Source organism: Cervus canadensis, chromosome X (genome assembly GCF_019320065.1).
Source record: "Cervus canadensis isolate Bull #8, Minnesota chromosome X, ASM1932006v1, whole genome shotgun sequence".
In the NCBI taxonomy this organism is placed as follows: Eukaryota; Metazoa; Chordata; class Mammalia; order Artiodactyla; family Cervidae; genus Cervus; species Cervus canadensis.
In genome coordinates this window covers 46,656,177-46,677,151 of record NC_057419.1, presented here as the reverse complement: position 1 = coordinate 46,677,151, position 20,975 = coordinate 46,656,177, and the positions used below count along the sequence as shown (strand labels likewise).

The window sequence follows — 20,975 nt, the reverse complement described above, 5'->3', positions numbered from 1 at the left end:
CATACATCACTGTCAGGGGGGTGGGGGAGGGGAAGGGTGTGGTCACTGTGGAACTTGTCACCAAGTCTCGGGAGGGGGAGCCTATTTGTCTTTGGTCATCTTTGGGCTCCTATACCTGGCTTGGGACAGGGGAGGTGTGAGTGGCTTGCCCCAGGGCTCCAAGGTGGGACTGGAACCTTCCACTGCTCCACCCCAGGACTTTACTTCCCCTGGGTGCCTTGTGGGGCCGGAAGCCGAGCCAAGCTCACCTTTGGAGACCCGTCTTCGCTTGGCTTTCAGCAGCGGGTCCTCAGGGAGCTCTTCCACAGTGGTCTCAGTGTGGCTGCTGTCCCCTGAGACCTTTCGCTTTCTGTCCACCCGGAGGGTGGGGCTGTGTGGCATGTCTGGGGCGGCCTGGTCGGCAGAGGGATCGCTCACCGGCTGCCGGTCCAGGAAATATTTCTCCACAGAAACATCTTTGTCCTCTGGGGCTTCAAAGGGGTCGTGTTTGTTTCCGGCACTATAATCGCCTGGGGGGTGGGTGGGGAGAACGGGGGAAGGAAGGAACAAAGGTTACCAGGGGCAGGCAGGGTTGGGGAGCAGGCGGGACCCCTACGCCCAAGGTAATCTGCTACCAATAGACCCTCCTTTGGAGACTGGGGGCCTCCCGTCCTGGAAGCACAAGACCCTCAGAAAGACCATGTCCCAAAGGAAGGGCAGCTGAAGATACTCTGCCCAGAAAATGAGGGGTGTGGGACACTCACTACTGCCCTCCATGTTCATAGTTGAGGTCGGAGAGAATCAAGATGAGGCATCAGTGTTACTCTTCTATAAGCACATGAGAGAACTGCCTGCCTGCCACCTCCCAGTTGGTCAACTTTGGTGGCACTCAGGTCCCCTCCAGGACCTTTTCCAACTGTGGGTAGGTGAGCCCCCAGCAAGCTTAAGCCAGAGCTGAGCTACCCATCTCCATGGAAACAGCTGAGGTCATTATTTTGAAATAAAGGTTGATGTAATAAAAAGACCAAATGTCCCCCAAATGCCACATGCACAAGGACAGGACCAATGTTCACTTGGGTCAGCAGGGGCGAGGGTGAAGAGGACAGGGCAAGAATGGTGGGAGGCTGGGAGACCAAGGGAGGAGGAAGCCTGGCAAAGCCAAAGGCAAGGCTTCCTGTTGTGTGTACAAGGGTGAAGGGCAGTTTCAAAGAACTCAACCAGATCACTACAAGTCCCTGTGTCCTAGTTCCAGAACCATTGAGGGAAAAGCATTTCACTGCCACGGCGGGGGGGGAGGGGCCGGCCCGGTGGCTGCTCCTACACTAGTCAGCCCCCTGGCACTCCTCCATGTTCCAAAGACGAGACTCCACCCCCTTCTCTGGGGGCTGAACTGCTCACACCCCAGCCCTGCCTGCTTCAGCTCCCTCCACTCAACCTAGGCTCCTTGAGCCCACCTTTCTAGATGAAATCATAGACACACTCTTCATGTGCTGCTCCCAGATAACACTCTCCCTTCTGCCCAGCTGGCTAGCCCCCTAATCAACCTCTCTTTGCGGGGGCATTCCCAGCATTTAATGGCAGTCAGTTGTGGGGACAAATTTCACCCTGGCCTTGGCTAGCCTGGCCTGTGTTCTCAATGCTGGAACCCATTGATCTTTTCTCCAAGGGCATCCCAAGGTGGGACAGATCCCCGTCTACTCTTGCCAAGGAATGGTGGAATCACCTCAACTGCTTGGGTCTCCTGTCATGGCAGCAGGAAAAATCCCAGACTCCTGGCCTGTGCTCCAGGGGGATATAGTCCAGATCACTGAGGGCTTGGGAAGAGGGTACGCTGCAACTCTCATTTTGGGTGCTCGGTGACCCTCTAAGCCACTCTGGCAGGAACAGCGCCTCTTTACAACTCGGCCCCCTTCAGTTGTAAAGTGGGAATGTTACTGCAAGCCTCCTCCTGTGGGTGGGCTTCATAAACACAGGAAAAGGCTGGAAAAATTCCTTTAACCAAAAGATGCTAAGACTTTCAGAGCAGCCTGAATTTCGGGCCTGAAATGTATGCTATCTTAAGAGGTGAGCCCTCCTGGTTATACCACTGGACTTCTCTGGTCCAATCAGCCTTTTCTAAAAGCCTCATGGAAGGGGACCCATGGAGAAGTGTAATGGCTCCTTATGAACCCCCCATGTCCAATTTTAAAGTTCATTCAAAGTGAGTTCTCCACCACCCCCCCACTTTAGCTAGGAAAGATGGTTCCAACTCAGTGGTTTGGAAGGAGAGGTAACTGGGTGATGTCAGCGAATGCCGTCAGTGTGGGGCCCTGCCCATCTGAGATGTCCCCAATCACATGAAGAAGCTGTCTACTCAGTGTTTCTGATTCCACTTCTACCTATTTACATTTTAACTCTGTATCTGTAACAGTCTCAATTCATCTAGGGAGGCATCTGGCTCAGGGAGAAGGTTTTCCATCTAAGTTTTCACCCTCAAGGCCAGCTACCTTCGTTAACAGTGAAATTACTTTATATCTTTGGCTACAAAACGCCAGTATTTCTTGCCCATAGAAAACCACCTGGGGGATTATGATGACAGTTTCTCAGGTGTGGGCAGGCAGTGACTGTGGAAGCTCTTCCCTCTGTTCCTGGAAGAGTAAGTGCACCCCAATGAGTCAGACCCTTCCCGGGGGTTCTTCTAGGCTTCCCATCTGGTAAAAGCTGCCTGGGTGTAGAGGGCACCCCTTCACCCACCAGGACCAGGAGTGTGCCACACATGTGCCCGCCATACCCACTCAGCTAGGGAGGGCGCTCCTGCACCTGGACCTTCCCAGTGGTCCTTGTCCCCAGGGACCCCATGGTATAATGTCCGTGGTTCCTCACCCTGGACTATTAATCAGGAAATTTCCACTGCTCAAGTCAGGGCTCACCGAAATCATCCCTCCACACACATCACTCAGTTGCTTTCTTCCTCATTAGGTGAGAGGATCTTTTCCCAAACAGGTCCATCCACTCTTCCCCCAACTCCTGAGTCTTTCAGGGCAAAGATCTCAATTCTTCTCAGTTAAGCACCGCCCCCCACCCCCAGACCTTATGCTAGTGTGACCTTACCCAGGCCAATAATAACCCTGAAGAACCCTGAAGGACACCCACCCTGACTGGCCAAGATACCCATGGCCACCACCTATGGGGGAGAGACTCTTGTGTCACCTGGAGCTTCTCAATCACTGTTCTAACCACAGGACTACACAGGACCCACAGGACTACCCTTGAGGGTAAAGGAGATGGGGAGATAGATACATGGGGATCCCAACCATCAGGCTTTGCCATCACTGCTACTTTTTGACCCTCCTAAAAGCGGGAAGCCATGGGCCCTGGGTCACCCAGTCTAAGCAGGTGTGAACATGGCTGTATTGTTTGAGGTTTAACACTTGCTCCCTGCAGTGTGGTCATATGACTCACAACACATATATCCCATAATTTATCATGGTTGTGCCATAGCATCACCTCAGAGAAACATCACCATAGCAACATTTACAAGTCACCGTGGCAACAAAGCACCCTCACCATTGTTGAGCCATGCCCAGTGAGGCCTAAACAAGGTGGGAGGGTTCTGAGATGTTGGAGGGCTCCCCACGATTGAAATCCCCTTCTCTACAGCTTAAGTATAGCACCGCCAGTGAAGGCTAACCTTGTTAAAACTTACACCCTCCACAGAGGGAGCCTAGGGAATCTCTGTTTCAAATTAAAGTAGTTTACAAATGTGCAGATGCTCATCTGGAAGAGAAGTTCCCTGAGCTAAGAAGTTTCATGAAGCCCCTTGAGTGAGGTTTCCTCCAGTTTCTGGCCGGGCACTGCTACCGAGCAGGTCTTAGGTCTGTCCCAGCCAAGTGGTTGGCAAAGGAGTCGGTCATTTCAAGTTCGAGAAGGAAGGGGCCAATGCCTCCTTGTCCCACCCCATTTTCAAATGTCACTGAGGGTTCCTAGTAAAAATGAACTTCCCAGTTTGAGGAACCTCCAAACTTGAACTTCCGAAATAAAACTGAACTCAGCCACCCCTGCGATCATAAAGAACAGTGATCATAATAAATGAAAATCCTGGCCATTGTTATTTTCAAGTTAATTCACTTTTTTTTGAACGAGCCACTTGCAAGCCCCACCATCTTAGAAGCACCTGGTCACTCTTCGGGGAGGGGCTACCTCAGGAGGGGGAAGGCAGACAGAGGCGTCTGGACCTCTCATGACCCCAGCCCACCCCAAATCCCCACCCCGGCTCCCAGGTGCTCATTCTGCGGCTCTCAACCACACTGACACCCATGAGAAGGACCCTCTGAGCCAGCATGGGCTCAAGATATGATGGTTTAAGGACAGGAAGGCCCATTAATTTCCAGTTGAATGGACTGAACACCTGCTGTGCTGTGGATTCGGAGGCGGCAGTAAGGACAATGGCTCCTTTAATTAGGTGAGCCTTCTCAACCAACTACAAACCACAAGTCTCCAGAAGGCAAATGGAGCTCCTCACTTTCCCCAACCCTCTTCCTGCCCTCCCATGGTGGCAGTGATTCAGTGACTCACTGGACCATGTCCTGGGTGCTCCAGGAAGAGACCCATGCCCTGAGCTTGGAAGGGGTAGTGGGGGGGGGTGGGGGGTTGGTGAGGCGGCTTTCCAAATCAACTGGGGCTCAGGCCCTGCTCCCCACCAGCCTTGTCTTGAGGCTCAGCAGGCAAGACAGGGAAGGACACGTTAACTTCTCTGGGAAGAAGGCTGGAGTGAAGCCACTGAGATGTGAGGGGCAGTGGCCACCCTGGGTCTGGCCATGTTGCTGGAAAAAAGGGCAAGAAGACTCGAGGCCAGCTAACTTCCTGCTCCCTTCCTCCAGCTTCCCTCACCATACCCCCAGAACAGGCAGACCCCGCCACCAACCCCCCGCCCCCGCGCCCGAGAAGCAGCCTTCTACGAGACCATGCAGAACAAGCCGGTCCTGGTGTGGTTCACCCAGAATCCTGGCCCGGAGATCCATGGCTGGCAAGGATGGCTAGACAGACCCGTTCTCTGAGCAGCCGCCACCCAGACGTCGGGCCATCGGAAGCATATTGCTTCCTCTCAACTCCCTCAGCGCCGGGAGCTGAATCACCCTGTTCCCACCCACAACGTCCAAGGACCCAGACCTCCCAAATGTGCCCACCATCCCCAACTGTCCTGTCTCAGGAGGATTTTGCACCCACCCTGTCCTTGATGTTCACCTCAATGCCCTCATTCACCATCACTGGTGAGGTCTCTGGGGTCCGGAGTGGGCTGCAGGCCCCAAGCATGCACACTGAAGAAAACACGGAAAGACCTCCACTGGCTGCCAACATACCTCCTGAGCTCAGGAAGTCGAGAACACATCCCAAAGTCAACCCCAGTGGAGGAGCAGTGGTTGGGACAGCAGAGTGACTCAAGCATGCCCTAGCTTTCTCTCCAATTCTGCCTCTGTCACATAAGATGGCCCCTGTCTAGTTGGGTGTGATAAACACCCCCCTTGTTCATCCCATGCCCTTGGAGTGTGCTCTCAACTCCTAATGGCTGCAAACAAACCTGCCACAGAAAATAACTATGCTCATCTTGCTGGTGCCTTCATCAGCCCTCATCCCATTTTAGCGAAATTTCTGCTTTCGGAGGGAGAATACGAGGACGCTCCATTTCCTACCAGAGGAGACCATCGCTATGGAAGGTCTGGCTCTGGCTGCAAATGTCATTCATTCCACTGCTACCAAAAACCCATACCCCTACATGCTATAAAATATTTGCTGCGCTTGAGGTCTTGCATTGCCATTCCTCTGCTCTATTATATTACCCTGTTATTAACTATGGGACCAGTGTTTCTCTGGAAAAGGAGACACATCCCAGGAAACAATGTCTCATACGTGCCTCATGTATCAAACAGCCAAATCGCCCTGTTCTCACCAACATGGTACCACCCACAAGCCGCCGGGGTTCACTTACATCTCTCACTGTCGTTCTGGTCAGCAACGGCCTCCTCCAGGGTGACCGACTTTGGCTTTTTGTCCTGACTTCCTTTCAACCTTTCCCAGTCAGTGGGGCTGAATTTGCACACCTCGGAGTCCTTGGTTGGGGGGTGGCCACCTTCTCGCTCTTTCATCTCCAACTCTGAGAAGCGCATCATTGCACGCTAGGAAGAGAATGGAGATGGAAAAAAAAAAAAACAACACACCTTACCATCAAAGCTATTTCACTGGCCTTACCTTAAAGGAAAGTATTTTCCAAGAAAAGTTTGCCCAAAACCAACCACACTTTATGATACAACTTAGATACTTTAAAAGTTAATGATACAAATATAAGAGTGTCTATATGTTAAGCAGTCACACATTCTTTATTCATAAAGCCATATGTGTGTAGAGATATATGTGGTGTGTATGTATAGCCATACATACACTGTGGCATAGAGACAGACATTCTCTTTCGAAGGTAAATAAAACAAAACAGAAACACAACGCAAAGAAAGCAAAACAAAAACACAACAGAAAAGAAAACAAATGCACAATGAATAAAGACGACCATGGCCCACAAACTTCCCTTTGTATATTTGGAAATGAAATTTAACTCAAAAGGTTTATGTAAGATTCTAGTAATAAAAATTTGAAGAACTGACCTCACAGTAAGCAGCGGGTAGACATAAAATACTGTCCTCTTGTAATCCTTCCATCTATGTAATTAAAATGGGCACTCAATGGATCATTTAGATAACTTCATCCATTTTTATAAGCATAAACCAATTTTTTTCTTAACATTGCAAAACAATTTGGCTTTATTTAGCTTTTAATTAAAAGTAAAATATCTTAAGGAAATTCCTAGACAACATCTATCATTCACTAGCAAGTTAAATACATACTCTATCCCTTTAATTGAGGTTTTTGTTGTTTTTTCCTTTTTTTGGTGAAAGAAAAACTGCACAAATCTCACAGACATGCGGCGGCTACACACCTCCACCAAGTATCACGTAAGGCATTCTAAGCAGTGCTGTTAGGTTTATTTGTTAACGTACAGTAAAGTAACGGCAGAGAAATCAAAGCAATTGATACGTCAATGTCATGCAGTATCTTAGACATCCTTTAAAACTTCCGTTATCAGCATTCAAGTGGAGTTTGCTTAAAATCCACAAGAATCCACTTATGTTCCCTTACTGGATACATTTCAAAAAATTATATTATCATAAACTTCATTAATCAAATCTGCCCAGTGTCCTGCTCTCTAGTACCCCCGCCCCCTTCCTTTTCGAACATTAAAAAAAAATAAACAAAACAAAAAAAAACTGACAACTGGTCAGGCTCTTGCAATTTGGGTGGGGGGCTCACCTGCAATGCCCGCTGCTCCCGGCTGAGCTGACTGGAATCGGCATACAGTTCGGTAGTGACGCACTTGAACCGGTCACCCACGTAACCAGCGGAGTTGGCGATTCTCTTTGCCAGCTTAGATGGCTTTGGTTTCAGAACTTTGCCATCGGTCGATTCTGCCTCATCAGCTCCATCTTTGGTATAGGTGGGGGTGGCGTCCATGCTCGGTGGGGCACCGCCCACGCAAAATGGTTTGGGTTCCTCTTGGGTTTTCCCGAAAGTGACCGCGGGGCCATCGCTCCCCGGGGTCGGCTCCAGGAACGGAGTGGAGACTGGCATCGCCAGGTTCTCCTTGTTGGTTCCCGCTGGAACATTCTCCTTGCTTAAGTTGAAAACCGACTGGCCCGGAGCCTGTTTGAAAGCATAGGCTTCGTGGAAGTCACCGATGCGCCCCAGCTCGTCTCTGAGGGAGATGAAATCCCGGTGGGGCTGCAGGGCCGGCTCAGCCGGGGGTTTGCTGGGCTCAGCACTCTGGCCGACACTCTCAGCTGTGAAGCTGGGTTTGGACGTGTTGGCTTCAGTTTTCGCATCAGGCTCTTCCCGGAGGAGGTCAACATAGACAAGCTTGTCACTCTTGACGACGGTCTTCCCTTGATTCCAGCTAGGGCTGGGCTTGAGGTTCTTGTCCGTGGGGACTTCTGGATGTAGCTTGGTGCCACTAGCTTCGAGTACCTCGGAAAACCGGTTTCGGAGGCTCGGGTCCTCGTAGCGGGCCCTCTCATGGGACCGGGACCTCCTCTCCGCTTTCTCCTCTTTAGTGATCTCGATGGGTGTGTGAGGTATCAACATGGGATGCACCATGCCCAACCCCAGCGCGTCCTGGTAGGTCATGAACTCTGGCCGGCCCGTGGGCAGCCCGTAGGGCAGTCCAGGCTTTGGGGCGAGGTGCCCAGGAAAGAGACTGCCGCTGGGCAACAACACCGGGTGAGGGTAGACGGGGCCTTTGCCATGCAAAGAGAGGGGACTTATGGCAATGCCCTCGGGTGCTGGGTAAGGGAGGTAACTCCTGGGGTAGGGAATTGGTGGGGACCTGAACGCCTCATTTGGAGAGAGAAATATTGAGCTTGGTGGGAGGCCGTTCTCATTTGCTTTGAAGCTTGGCTCTGGGTTGCTGGCTTTGGCGCCCTTGCTGCCGGTGCTGCCGCTGTGCTTGGCAGGCGTGGCCGGGGGCTGGCCCACATGCTGGATGACGGACGGTGTGGTGTCCACAGAGGCCCTGCTGGTCTTGCTGCCATCGGCAGTGGCGTTTGGGGCTGGAGATGCAGAGGCCGGGCGGCCGGCGCTGGACACTGAGCCAGACACGTTAGTGACCACGGTGTCGGTGGCACCCATGCGGGGACACGAAGAACTGCGCTGCTGTGGGAGGGCCCAGTCCAAGGCCTTGTTCTTCAGCGGCAGGCCTTTGCCATTGTTCTCTTCGTTAGGACTTGGCCCAGGCACCACCCAGGACGAGGGAGCCGTGCTAATGATCTCAGATCTATAGATAGCACAGCCGTTTCCTGGAGGAGATAGTGTTTCTTTCGGAATCTCACTTCCGGAGAGCACTAGGCCACTTCCAGCTCTGCTGTGAACCAGGACCGTGGGTGCCATCTTCTTCATGTGGTCAGCTTTGGAAGCGTCTACATCCACCACTTTAGAAGACAAGTCTAGTGGCTTATCGGTGACGTCTTTGGTAACCGTCTGCTTCTCCAACAGAGGAGGTGAGCTGCCATCCTTTCTGTCCTGACCCGCTGTTTTCCGAGTGTGCCCAGGAACTGGCTGGGCGCTTTCGGCTCCCTCTGGAGCCTTTGGATACTTGCTGCTGCAGAGCCTGGCCGCGGGAAACTCACTGCTGACCGTCATGTATGGCTTTGACAGGGTGACAGAGGGTGAGGTGGAGATCCGGGCATAGTGCTTGTGGAATTCGGAGTAGGTGTCCGCAGCAGGCTGGGAGGGAAGGTGGACTCGGGGTGAAGGCCGAGGCGAGGGGGGCAGCAGGAGAGCCGTGTCGCCCGGCAGGCCACTGGTGACCGCCTTGGCAGAGGGCACCCTAGGCTGTTTACTGTTCTGGATGTGCGGGTATGAGTGAGAATCAACTGGGTTCCCAGGACTGACACCCATCTTCCAGGGCAGGCTTTTTTCTGTGCAGTGGACCAGAGGCGGGATGGCTGGAGAGGCGGAAGGCGTCGAGAGCCTCATGGGGGAAGCCAGGGACGATGGGATGTGGGGACTGACGTAGTGAGGTGGCGGCAGGTAGAGGAATCGCTCCCCGTTGGTGCAGACTGGCGAATACAGCGGCTGAGCCAGGCCGTACGACTGCTGAGGTAGCAAGGCCTTGTACATGTTCAGGGAATACTTATTTGGCGAGTCAAGGAAAGGGTAGATGGCTGGCGTGGCCCCCTCCATGTAGGGATTGACCCAGGGCAGCCGCAGGTAACTAGCACCATTGATGTTGAGCGGGCTCTGTTTGTCACTGGCAGGCCTATCTAAGCCCAGAGTTTCTGCCGTGGGGACAGCACTTTTTTGTATTCCTGGTGGTGTTTTGTATATAGCACTGAAGCCATTCGGGGGCTTTCCAGAGACAGCGGAGGCCTCCACTGTCTCGGGTGTATTCGGTTTGAACTGCATCTCTGGGTTTCTTTCGGAAGAAAACCCCAGACCGCCTAGAGTGGTTGTGGCGGCCTCCCGCCCTTTCTCTGAGCCCAGTCCACACAAGCTAGAATAGACGATGTTTCCGGGGACACGCAGTCCTTCCCGGATCAGGCCAGTGCGGTCCATGCTCAGCGCTGCCAGGCCATCGATCCGATGGGCCGTGGTTGCGTCCACCTTCACACAAGAAGAATATGGGTGTTACCGAGGATGTGCCTCCAAAGCAGCCCATCCCAAAGAGAAACTGCACACTAGCTCAGCAGGATATCAGCCTCAAGATCTGGGCAGAAAGGGTTAAAAAAGCAAGGCCTCACAAGGTCTGTGGCCCCCTCCCCCCTTATCCAGCACCCTCCTCTGCCTGCCTTCTCACCTTTGTCCGACTAGTATCCTGGAAGCACGTAAAATGATCCCTTTAGACTTGAGGCCCCTGCATTAATTCAGTCATCTATTAACTCTGGAAAATCCACCTTCTCAGCAAAAATTCTTTGCTGCAACTAAGGTGGTACCAACTCCACTGCTCTCAGCACCGACCTTGTGGGGTACAGATCGCGGACTCACCCTCCCTGGGTCTGGTCAGGATGGGGTGGGGTGATGTTCACTGGGGCTTTCCCAGATGTGGGGAGGCATTATTTAACATAACAAAAAAAACCCCCAATCTTTCAGGGGGACAGAAAGGAACAGAAGACTTGAGCTGTCTCATTTCGAAATCAATAAAGAGGCCACGGGTCAAACTGCAGTTGTGTCTTTCGACTCCTTCTCCCTTGTGTCTGAAGACGGCTCTGTTTCACATTTTACTAGGAAGGTAAACCCTCAGGGTCTACTTGGAGGCTAGAAATTTCTCCATCTGGGAGCGCCGGTGGGGCACATAGCTTATCAAAGAAAAGGTGGTACGGACCCCACCAGTCACCAGGGTACGAGGGCATAAATGGCAAGCGCGGCCAAGAAAGCAAGCCAGGAAGAAACTGGGTAAAGCCTTGTCCCACTGCCTAGGCTTTCTCCAGCAGCCCCCCAAAGGCCCTTTAATAGTATGCAAATGAATGCACGATTGATTACAGATCACTGATACTCAGATAGCACATCAACAGAAGCCATTAATCTCTTACCACGTTGTGGTTCAAGGGATTTTCTTCCCTTAGTTCCAGTCTGGCCTTTGAAGCGTCACCATCATTAACGGGAATTTTCCTATTTAAAAGGATACACCAACTTCGTGAAAGCATTCCTCACTTCATCTTTCATAGATTACCCCAGAACAGGCCAGTTTCTAGAAACTCTATTTTCCCAACTACCCTTAAAAAAAAAAAGAAAATTCCTCCCCCATGGCACATATTGAAAGTTGTCCCCAAATGGTGATTCAATGGGACTGGGAAAAAACCAAGGCAAGGCAAAGGAACGGGGATGTGAAATCACAAATACGTCCCTGAGTTGGGTAAGGTAGAAAATCTGCACAATCACGTCTCCCTCACGATTGTTTCTCCACCCAGGCTGGGCAGGGCTGTCTGGGCCCTGCAGTCCGAACAGACCCTTATAAGCTCCACCTGAGGACAGGCGTGTGGGCACAATGGCCAAAGCCAAAGGGGCACACTTGGAGGCTAAAGTCTATGGGCCGGTCATGTCAACCATTTCTGTGTTACCCAGGAGGACAGGTTCTCAAAACTTTTCCCCAAACAAAGTTAGGCACCATGTCCTACGAAACTGGTTTCCATGGTGATAATGAAGCCATATTTGACAGCCTATATCAAAATGATGGGGGATACACACAAATATACAAATGTTAGCCGCTCCAGGCTCCAGAGGAAGAGGCCACACATCTGTGCCAGGCTGTTGCGGCTGCCCTGAGACTTGTTATCAGAGAGCATCGATAAAGAAAGTGCTTGATGCCAACTTCCAAATCCCCAGGATAAAACTCGCTGACAAACGGCAGAGCAAAGTTTCATCATTACCCCGAAGAGCAGCTTCAATTATCTACTGCTTAGCTGCCTCTACCCCACACTCCCAAATTACTGATTAGGAAGCATAACAAAGCTGTCGGGTGACTGAAACCAGGAGCCGGTGGCCTCGCCAAACAGGCGGCAGAGGATCCGGAGAAACAGTGGGCCTTCCATGAAGTGAAGGGTGGTTTTTGCCCCATTTATTACTGAGCAAACTATTTGTTTTAAAAGCACATCGAATGCCGATCCACCTGGGCCCACACTCCTGACATTTAGAGTTAAAGCAGCATATAGACTGGGATTAATTCTCCTTCATAAATATGAAATAATAAATTAAGGACGAAAGAGCACTGAAAGGCCGCTTTAGGGGCTAATCTCTTAAAGGGCGGCAATGCTTCGCTGAGCCGGGTTGCCTGTTAAAACTGTAAATCAAGGGCTGCCAGCTAGGCAGGAGATCTACCCCCCCACCCCCCTTTGGGCCCACTCTGGCTGTGAAGAGGTGAAGGGGGGCTCTGCTTAGGAGCCCCAGGGAAGGACCCACATGCTCCCCAGGCCTCAGCCAGACCCACGCATTCACCTGTCGTCACTGATCCCACACATGCGGACCCTCTCGCTGTTCATCCAGCTGTGAACGTTCCCATACAGGGGGGTTGCTGAAAGCATGTCGTCTTCTTGGATGGCAGCTTTTCTTCAAACGTCTAGTCTGTTTAACAACAACAAAAAAAATCCCAGGAGGTTGAATAAAAAAAGAGCCAAACGGGAATAAGAGAAACCCTCTTTCTAGGCAAATTCATACAGAGTGTGGAATGCACACTCAGGAAGGCAGATCCTGCTTGGATGTTCTACAGATGGCTGGGAGTGCAGGAGTACACCTGACCCAGGGGTTCAAGGAGGGGGATGGAACTTCCCTGGCAGGAGGCGCCAGGGATGTGGAGGATCCAGCACCTTGGGGCCCCATCAGTCAAGGTACAGCACACAGCACCCTGCACCTGCCGTTCTCCCTTCCCCTTTCCCAGCCTTTGGAGAACACCCTTGCACAGAAAGCGGATGGTAGGGGATCCTGTGGAGCCCCGCACTGATATTTTTCTTGGGACTGAAAGGATGGGGAAGAAGGGGTCGGAGGTGGTGGGGGCGGAATAAAAGGCACAGCAGTCCGGTGCGGCAGCCCAAACTACAACTCATTTCCAGGGCTGTGGTGTGCACGACTTACAGGTGGAGGGTTAAAAAGAGTCAGTGGGCTGGCGAGCCACCCCACCCGAGCCCTAGATTAGATTAAGCCCCAAACCCGGGTGGTTTTGCCTGGGTGGTTTGGCCTGGGAGCTGCAGAGGGAGGCGGCTGAGTAATTCAATGACGCCTGCTCGCTGGGGACAAAAATCATTAGTGAGCGCAGAAGTCTTAGCAGCCCGGGCTGTTGGGCTCCGGCTGCGAGCCGCTGGCACTGGGGGAGCGGGCAAAAGCCACCCATTTCCCATCCACTGGGAAGGAGGGAGGGGGAGGCGGCACCTTCCCCCCTCCTTACCTTCTCTGCCCACCACCCCCACCCACATCACATTCTAGTTTGCTGCATGAGTGAAGGGTCAGGACAAGCTGCATTTTATTAACAGGATTATCACGGCGCGTGATTTATCCTCGTGCAGGATTTTAATTGCTCTTTGGAGGTTGAGCCGTTTCTTTTGACTGCGCTTCAGCCCATATCCTGCTGTTAAATGCTGGGTTAATAAGTAGGGGAGCCTTTAATGCCTGGGACCGATGGCCCTCGGCAATTCCCCCAGCTCGCAAGCTGCCTTGTCCAGGCACCCCCCCCCCCAGCCTCAGCCTCCGTACACCGGGACCCAAACCTGAGTGTGAAATCCCTGGTGTGCAGCTCATGGGGGAACTTTTCTTTCTCCTCCCTCACACACCCACCCACACAGTTTCCGAAAGCCCAAATGTTCCCTAAGTCGACACATTTCCTTTGTTAGCAGGGAAAAATATGCAAATGATTGCTTTTACACTTCAGCACAGGGAGCTGACTGCCAGGTCGGTTGGGTGGGAGCCACTAGGACCGGGGAGCACCTGGGAGACCCCAATCCCAAAACTAGGCTATCCCTCTGCGTTTCTTTGTCCTAACTCGGGCTTTTGTCCACCAGCATCACTCATCGGCCCCTATACATAGAACACCGTCTGTTAATCGAGAGCCACGCACGCAGACACACACCACGCATAGTTAGAGCTCAACAATAAAGCTGCGAGAGAGATAGCAATCTCCCCGTTGTGTCCGGCCTGGTGGGATCTTGGAAAGGCTATTTGTCTCGAAAGTGTCCCTTTCTTAAGACAGGCTGGGACATTTCCAGGGGGCTGGCTACAGCGCCCCAAAGACAGACTCAGTCGGATGCAGGCATTGAGGAAGGTTCTGTGGGGGTTCACAGGCCGTTCTTCTGTGTTTCGAACATGCACATCAAACTGGGGGCAGGCCACCACGAGAGAAGGCTCACTCAACAGTGTGTCCCCTGTCTAACCCCTGCCACCCCTTCTAACAAAAGAAAGACAGGTCTCAATCTAGAAGGTGGAGCAACATTCCTCAGTGCAAGTGTCCTGGGCATATGGCTGCCACGGGAGGGCCACGCCATGCCATTCCCTGGCTGCGTGCCATGATGAAATTCAGACCTTACACCAAAGGGTCCCTCTATCAAACCCTTAAGAAAAGGATGAGGGGTAGAAGCGTGTGTGCCCTCGAAGCCCCGATCTTCTGGTGTTCCAGTCTTCAAAAGTTACACCGGCTGCCTCCTAAGAGCTTCTGTTAGTTGTCACCTGGGGACAAGAACCTCTGAGCACCTGACTGAGGAAATAGGAAGGCTGTCGCCACAATCACCCTACTGAGCCCTTCCCCCACCCCCAGGGCCTGCAGCCCCCTTCCCTTGAAAGGGTTTTTCTTTGGAAAGGGCAGCCTGGATTTAGCGGGTGAGGGAGACACAGTTTAGAAGAGACAACCTGGGATCACAGAGTGCTTTCAAAGCTCCTCCCCTGCTCCAGGTCTTGTCTGGTTTGCAGTATTAATACTGCACAGATAACATCCTGCATCAGAATGAAGTGTTCTGACCAGCACAGGATTCACATAGAGGGCTGAGGTCCAGTGTCACAGGGGTGGGGGTGAGAGGAAGAGGGGTGAGGCCCAGTACTGGATCCTGCTGACTACACCTACACACACACACACACACACACACACTCTCTCTCTCTCTCTCTCTCTCTTATAATCTTTAGCTGCCCCATGAACTTTTTGTGAACTGTTTAAAAGTGGAGGTCTGTTGAACAAACAGCGGCGCCACTGCCAGCCATAATTTCATTGCAACGAGCTAAAGACTTTTAACTCTTCAGGTTCCTGGCCAAAGATGGAGCTGCGTGGAAAGGGCCACCGAGCCAGGGCCCTGCCCGGCGCGAGGCCCTTCTCCAGAGTGACAGCCCACATCCTGGGCAAAGGCCAGACTGCTTACACCCCCCATCACTGAAGGACGCCCCCCTCATCTCTCTGAGATGGAGAACTGACGAAGGGGATCTTGGGGGTAAGGGACACATAGACAGGGGCAGACAGACAGTCATACTCAGCCCACTCCACTTTTAGAAAGGGCTACTGAAATTATTGGAGAGGTGGGGTCTCTCTTTTTAACCGAGGAAAAGTTCTTCAAAAGTGACTTCCCTGACCCTTGGCTGTGGGTCACGGTGAAGAGGGCAAACGATGTGATCTGGATGACAAATAGAGCAGAGACTGTGCTGCTATACACAAGATGTGCATTCCCCCTTATTTCTCAATGACCACCCCACCCCACCCCGGCCTGGTCTTCCACAGGCAGTCTATGCTTCTGGCAGTGCCAAGATGTGTGAAGTCAGTCATGAAAAGCACTTTACAAGCACCAACCTGTTTCCAGGGCAAGCTGCTAAGCTATACCTTGGCTCTGGGTTTTAACCCTTTTTTCCAGTAGAGGAGAGAAGGGGGCAAGGATGCCAGAGAGGTATAAAGAGGGAAGGTGGCTCAGAGAAGGGGTCAGCCCGGGAGACAAGAGTGTCTGGTTTCTGGAAGAACAGACAGGAATTGTGGTGGCTGCCCGCTGAACACCCAGCTCTGGGAGAGACAGCCACCCCGCGTGGAGGTCCCTCTGGCTTTGCGTCTAAGTGCAAGCATAGGAGAGCTTCAGTCTTCCTCGACAGACTTGGGCGCTCATCTGCTCTAGGAGCCAAGTTATGATTACCCCCAGCCCGGCCTGGACACTGGGGAGAAGAGCCTGACTGGCAGAAAGAGGTCAGAGGGACTACAATTAGGAGCTGTCACCCCCACCTTGGCATCCTTGAGTGGGGGCACCTTGGCACTCTGTGAAAAGACACGTGGGGGAACACGGGCTCTGAGCTGCACCCCACCACCACTGGTCTGCCAAATCCTGCCATGAAGATACCATTATGGGCAGAGGAAATGGAGAGAACTTTTTTTTTTTTCTTTTGAGGCCGAGTTCCCCTGGCAGACAACAGACAGGGTGCAAAGGAAGGAGCCGTGGCTGTTGAGAGGCCAGCCTGAGTGCAGGGAGGGGGGCAGCGCTGGGCCACTCTTGGCACCTCTCCTTTCTCTCCACCCCGCTCCTCCTGGCACCGGGCCACTTTCCACTGCCTCCGCCCTCGAGGCGGCGGACGGATTGGTTCAAGTCTGCACATCAAGCTTGTCAAGTGGCACCGACAAAATGCGAAGCAGCACCACCAGACTGGCCCCACTCCATGCCACCACCACCGGTGCCCCTTCCCAGGGCCTCGCTCATTAGGCACCCCTTAACCCATCAGGCACTTCGCCAGTTAGTGGCCAAGGAGGCCTGGACAGGTTTGAAGGAGCACCTGGTCCAGAAGACCGAGTGGACATCAGGGATCCCAGGCAGCATGCTGTGTGCCAGGGTCGTCCATGGGTTGGGGACCTTTGTGGGGAAAGGGACTCTCTCACTGCAGGGCCGGTTCTCTGTGGAGGATGCGTTGAGAGCACAATCACCACTGCCTCCCCGCTCTCTCGTTCACAGCCTGTCTCTGGGCAGGTGGCTGAACCTCTTCAACCTCAGTGCCCTCATCTGTAAATATTTGGCACCCTGTTTTCCAGAGGATTAAACTGCACTCAGGACTTGAGTTCTGCCTGGCAATAGCTGGTGCAGGCCCCATCTAAGGCCATTAAGCAGCATCTAACTCCACTAAACATACTATGTAACAAACCAACCCCCAGAATGGCTGCAGGGTTCCTTCCTGACAGTGGGGAGGCCGAGGAAGGGACACAGAGGGGCCAGGGAGGGATGACCTTCAGCAGGGCAAGGGGCTTTCATGGAAGCTCGCAGCACAGGAGCCCTTCCTGGGGCTGCTCCAAGCCCAGACTGAGTCACGCACAGGCACTTCTCTATGGGTGTCAAGGAAGGGAGGGGTGAAGAAGTTCCTATTTTCGGATGGGGGGCTGCTTGGATATGGGAGCTGAGAAAAAGTGGTCCGGGGTGTGAGGCGTTGGGGTGAGTCCTCCTGGGCTATTTTCCCCAGTGTGTGTAACGGTGGGGAGAGGGGAACCCCAAGGATGCCTCCCAGGTCAGGGGCAGGTTGCAGGTTTCCAGGGCTATGGTGGAAGGAGGTCGCTGGCTGGGTCCTCCAGCCTGTGCAGGGGTGCTGAAGTTGGGGTGGGGGGGAATGGGAGGAGTGATCCTGCCTGCCAAGGCGCTATCTCTCCGTGCACCCTGCAAGTGTGCCTCCCGGGGCATCCCCACTCCCGCCCCAGGTTTTGCATTAGTAACAGCACTGCAGAGGGCTAGCAATGGGGAGTGGGGGGCGGGGAGAATGAGAAACTCGCGGCAGGCCCTGACCTGCAGCACCCAGCACCCAGCACCTTCCCCGCCTTCCCCCAGGGCGCCGGGGATAGAGCCACTCCGGCAGTCAGGAGTGAACTTGGCCGCCGCCGCCGCCGGCGAGTGGGGGAGGGGCGCCCCCTCCCGCGTCTCAGCCCCATCGGTCGGCAACAAAGGGATTTTCTCTCCCACCGCACACACACCCCCGTGTGGCTGCGGGCTCCTCCTCGCAGCTCCTCTGCCAGGTCCCCGCGCGGGGCAGCGGCCAGCACACATCCCCGCCCTCGGCCTCCGCCCGACCTTCCAGGAACTCCAGCTCTCTCCACCAGCCCTCTGAGACCCCCGTTCACACCTTGCGTGTGCACATCTCTGGGCTCTCCCTTTCCCAGGCGCCTGCCACTGAATCTCGACAAAAAGCAACTTTGGGTGGGCGCACGGAGAACCCAGAATGTGCGGTGGAGCTCACCAGGGGACTGGGCACTGGAGACCCCTGCGGCCATCAGCCTGGGCTTCCTTTGGCCAGTCTGGAGTGTTGCTCTCCATAGATGCTTCGCCCCCCCCCACCTCCCCTGATTGAAACATGCAAGCCAAGTGTAGCCAACTGTAAAAGGGGGCTGGGGGCTTGAGGAGTAGGGGGGAGACCAGCAAAGGATCAATCTGGAGAGCTGCTGCCAAACCAGGACTGCTGCCCGCCACACACTCCCTTTCTCACACAGCAGAGCCACGGCCACCCCCTCACCCCCCCCACACCCCCCCCCCAGTCGGCTTGCGGAACTTCCCCTTCTCCCCTGAAGCCATGCCTTGGCTTTTCGTCCCTTTCACTTTCTTTCACGGTGGTGCCACACACAACCACCACGTGTGTATGCAAAGGGGGCCCCACTTGGAAGCGGGTGTCCCCCCACAGGAGGCAGCAGCCCAGGACAGGAAACCTAGGTTGAACGCAATCAATCACCCTTATTCCTCTCCTTCTGCCAATCCACACCCCTCCCCCGCCCCACACCCCCTCTGGTGGGGTCCCTACAGGGCTGGGTTCCCAGCTGGAGTCTCCCCCAACCTGGAGGCAAATGCAGAAGAACCGATCCATAAGGCTATTAACAGCAGCTATCGTTAGCACACACAGGAAGCACAAAGGAACTTTTTACGAATAAAAGATGCAGAAAACACAGGGTCCTGCAGTCTGCACCCGGATTTCCTGCTGATTGTGTGCCACCTAGGAGTCCTGGGAAGGCTGGGGATGAGGGTCAAGGGAGGACAGGGGCTCCCACTTTTTTAACGAGGAACAATAGGAACCCCATGTCTGCTACTCAATCTTGGAACCTGGAACACCCCAAACAAAGCTGTGGGAAAACTGCAGTAGACGTGGGGGCCCGCGAATTTTTGTAGCTGTTCAGAGCTTAATTACTCCTCCTTGATCCGTGGGACTAGACACGACACCGCCAAGGTTAAAATGCCCCGAACAGCGCCGAGCAGATGTGAGCGAGCTGGCAGACGCGCAAATGAGGCCTGCCTCGGAGCACGATAACAAGTGACTAATACATTGCATATCGTTGAAAGAAAATTATTTTTCTCTAATTTGCATTTGCTTGGGGGAAAAAAAAAAAGCCAACCAGAGTCCCTCCTCACAAGCACGAGTCTAATCCTGGAAATACAGCCCGGCTGCTTTAAGAGAGCTGGAAGGAGGGAAAGACTGCCAGTGTTTTGGCGTTGCAGGCTTGTTTATCTTTCCGCCTTTCCTCCAAGGCGAAACTCGTTTTGCAAGCAACATTCCTACAGAAAATGGCACACGTCATAAAAAGAGACCAATTTATAGAACTGGCACCGAAGTTCATGTATCATTCCAGAAGTATCTCCCAGCTCCCCACTAGGGAACCCAACTAGATGTAGAAGTCCACATTGTAACTCCAAGCGGGGGGTGGGGGGGTAGGTTTGGAGGTGGTGGGGGGGATGAAATCACCATTTGCAGATATCCTGAAAGCTGTACACCCAGGGGGCCAAAGTCACACAGATGGGCAGGATATAGAATTAAGTCAGCTCTGAATGATCCTCCAGAGCCCCGAAGACTTCAACCTTGAGGCTGGGGTGGGGAGGAGTGGTTTTTATACTCAGCTGGCCCCAGGACAGCCCAGGGGCAGGCCCAGCCTCCTGACCATCCATGCCCCTTGCCAGCTTGGGCTCCAGGACTGGCCCCTAGCGGGGCGGGGGGGTGGGGGGGAGAGATGGCCGCCACCCACCAACTGTTCTGCCTCCCACCCTGGCGCCTCCCCGCACTGCCTGGCAGAGGACCAGGAACTCAGAGAAGGCCTGTGGCTGTGGGCATCTATCTAGTTGATTAAGTCACAGAGTGGGTGGTGCTGTGGGCAGACCTGAAGACAGTGGCGTCCTGCAGCTTAGAGGCAAGTGCACTCTTAAAACACAAGAGAAGGCAAAGGGACGTGGGTAATCCAAAGCTCTGGGTCCTGAACCTACACACACTGGTGTTGCCAATCCAGGAAACAGGGCCCAGTGCATAGAACACAGCAGCCGCCTGTCTCCCGAACTTGTCTGAATAACAGGGCCATTTCAGAGGAAGAACAACGGCCTTCAGAGCCTCTGCAATTTCCAGAAAGCCTTCAGTTAATAATACATTCTTTCCAACAGGCTTGCTTTAGGGCGGAAAGTTATTTTCCCAAATCTTAACAACCCGGTCACAAGCCGCTGAGGCCCCAGGCCCCGGGCAAACCCCTCCAGACAGCTGACACTCATGACCCTGCGGGCCTTCTCCTGCCACCTCTGCCTAACAAGATCCCTAAACCGCAAAACGCCAACCAGCGCGCCCTGTCCACCCAGGTCCCGGGAGCCAGAGGGCCATGTGTCCGCGGGGTGGGGATGGGGCGCCGCCGCCGCCGCCGAGGCTTGTCTCGCCTTGCATCCGAGGACGCCCCGGCCAGCAAGTGGCGGCCACCTCTGCGGCTTTCCGTGGGCCTGCATAGTGCGCGCTTTGTGTGAGCGCCGGGGAGGCACGGCGCTGCCCGTGCACCAACAGCTGTCACATTATTTGCACTCGCTGTAAACAGCCTTCACATTCCCCCCTTACCACATAGTTAAAGCCAGACTAACAATCCACAGTTAGAGATCAAACCAACAACAGCAGTATTGTGTCTGCCTTCGCACCAAGCCCAGCAGCTGGCAGGTTTCTCCGGAACAAGGACCCCCCCCCCCCCCCCCCCCCCCCCCCCCCCCCCCCCCCCCCCCCCCCCCCCC

At 53.8% G+C, this 20,975-nt stretch overlaps 1 protein-coding gene across 12 annotated transcripts in view; it reads right to left on the bottom strand.

Annotated features, from left to right (window-relative positions):
* Nucleotides 1-20,975, bottom strand: part of BCOR (BCL6 corepressor) — a 107,819-nt gene that overhangs the window by 12,959 nt on the left and 73,885 nt on the right. For 9 of the 12 annotated variants that reach the window (XM_043457968.1, XM_043457974.1, XM_043457970.1 and 6 more), the window contains exons 2-7: nt 12,487-12,612; nt 11,085-11,163; nt 7,315-10,158; nt 6,612-6,665; nt 5,945-6,131; nt 249-509 (exon numbers count right to left, since the gene is read on the bottom strand). In XM_043457968.1, coding sequence (XP_043313903.1) covers nt 249-509; nt 5,945-6,131; nt 6,612-6,665; nt 7,315-10,158; nt 11,085-11,163; nt 12,487-12,572 — 3,511 coding nt within the window. In that variant the 5' untranslated portion in view covers nt 12,573-12,612. The remainder of the gene's footprint in view (nt 1-248; nt 510-5,944; nt 6,132-6,611; nt 6,666-7,314; nt 10,159-11,084; nt 11,164-12,486; nt 12,613-20,975) is intronic. The other 3 variants (XM_043457972.1, XM_043457975.1, XM_043457977.1) reach the window with 1 other exon arrangement.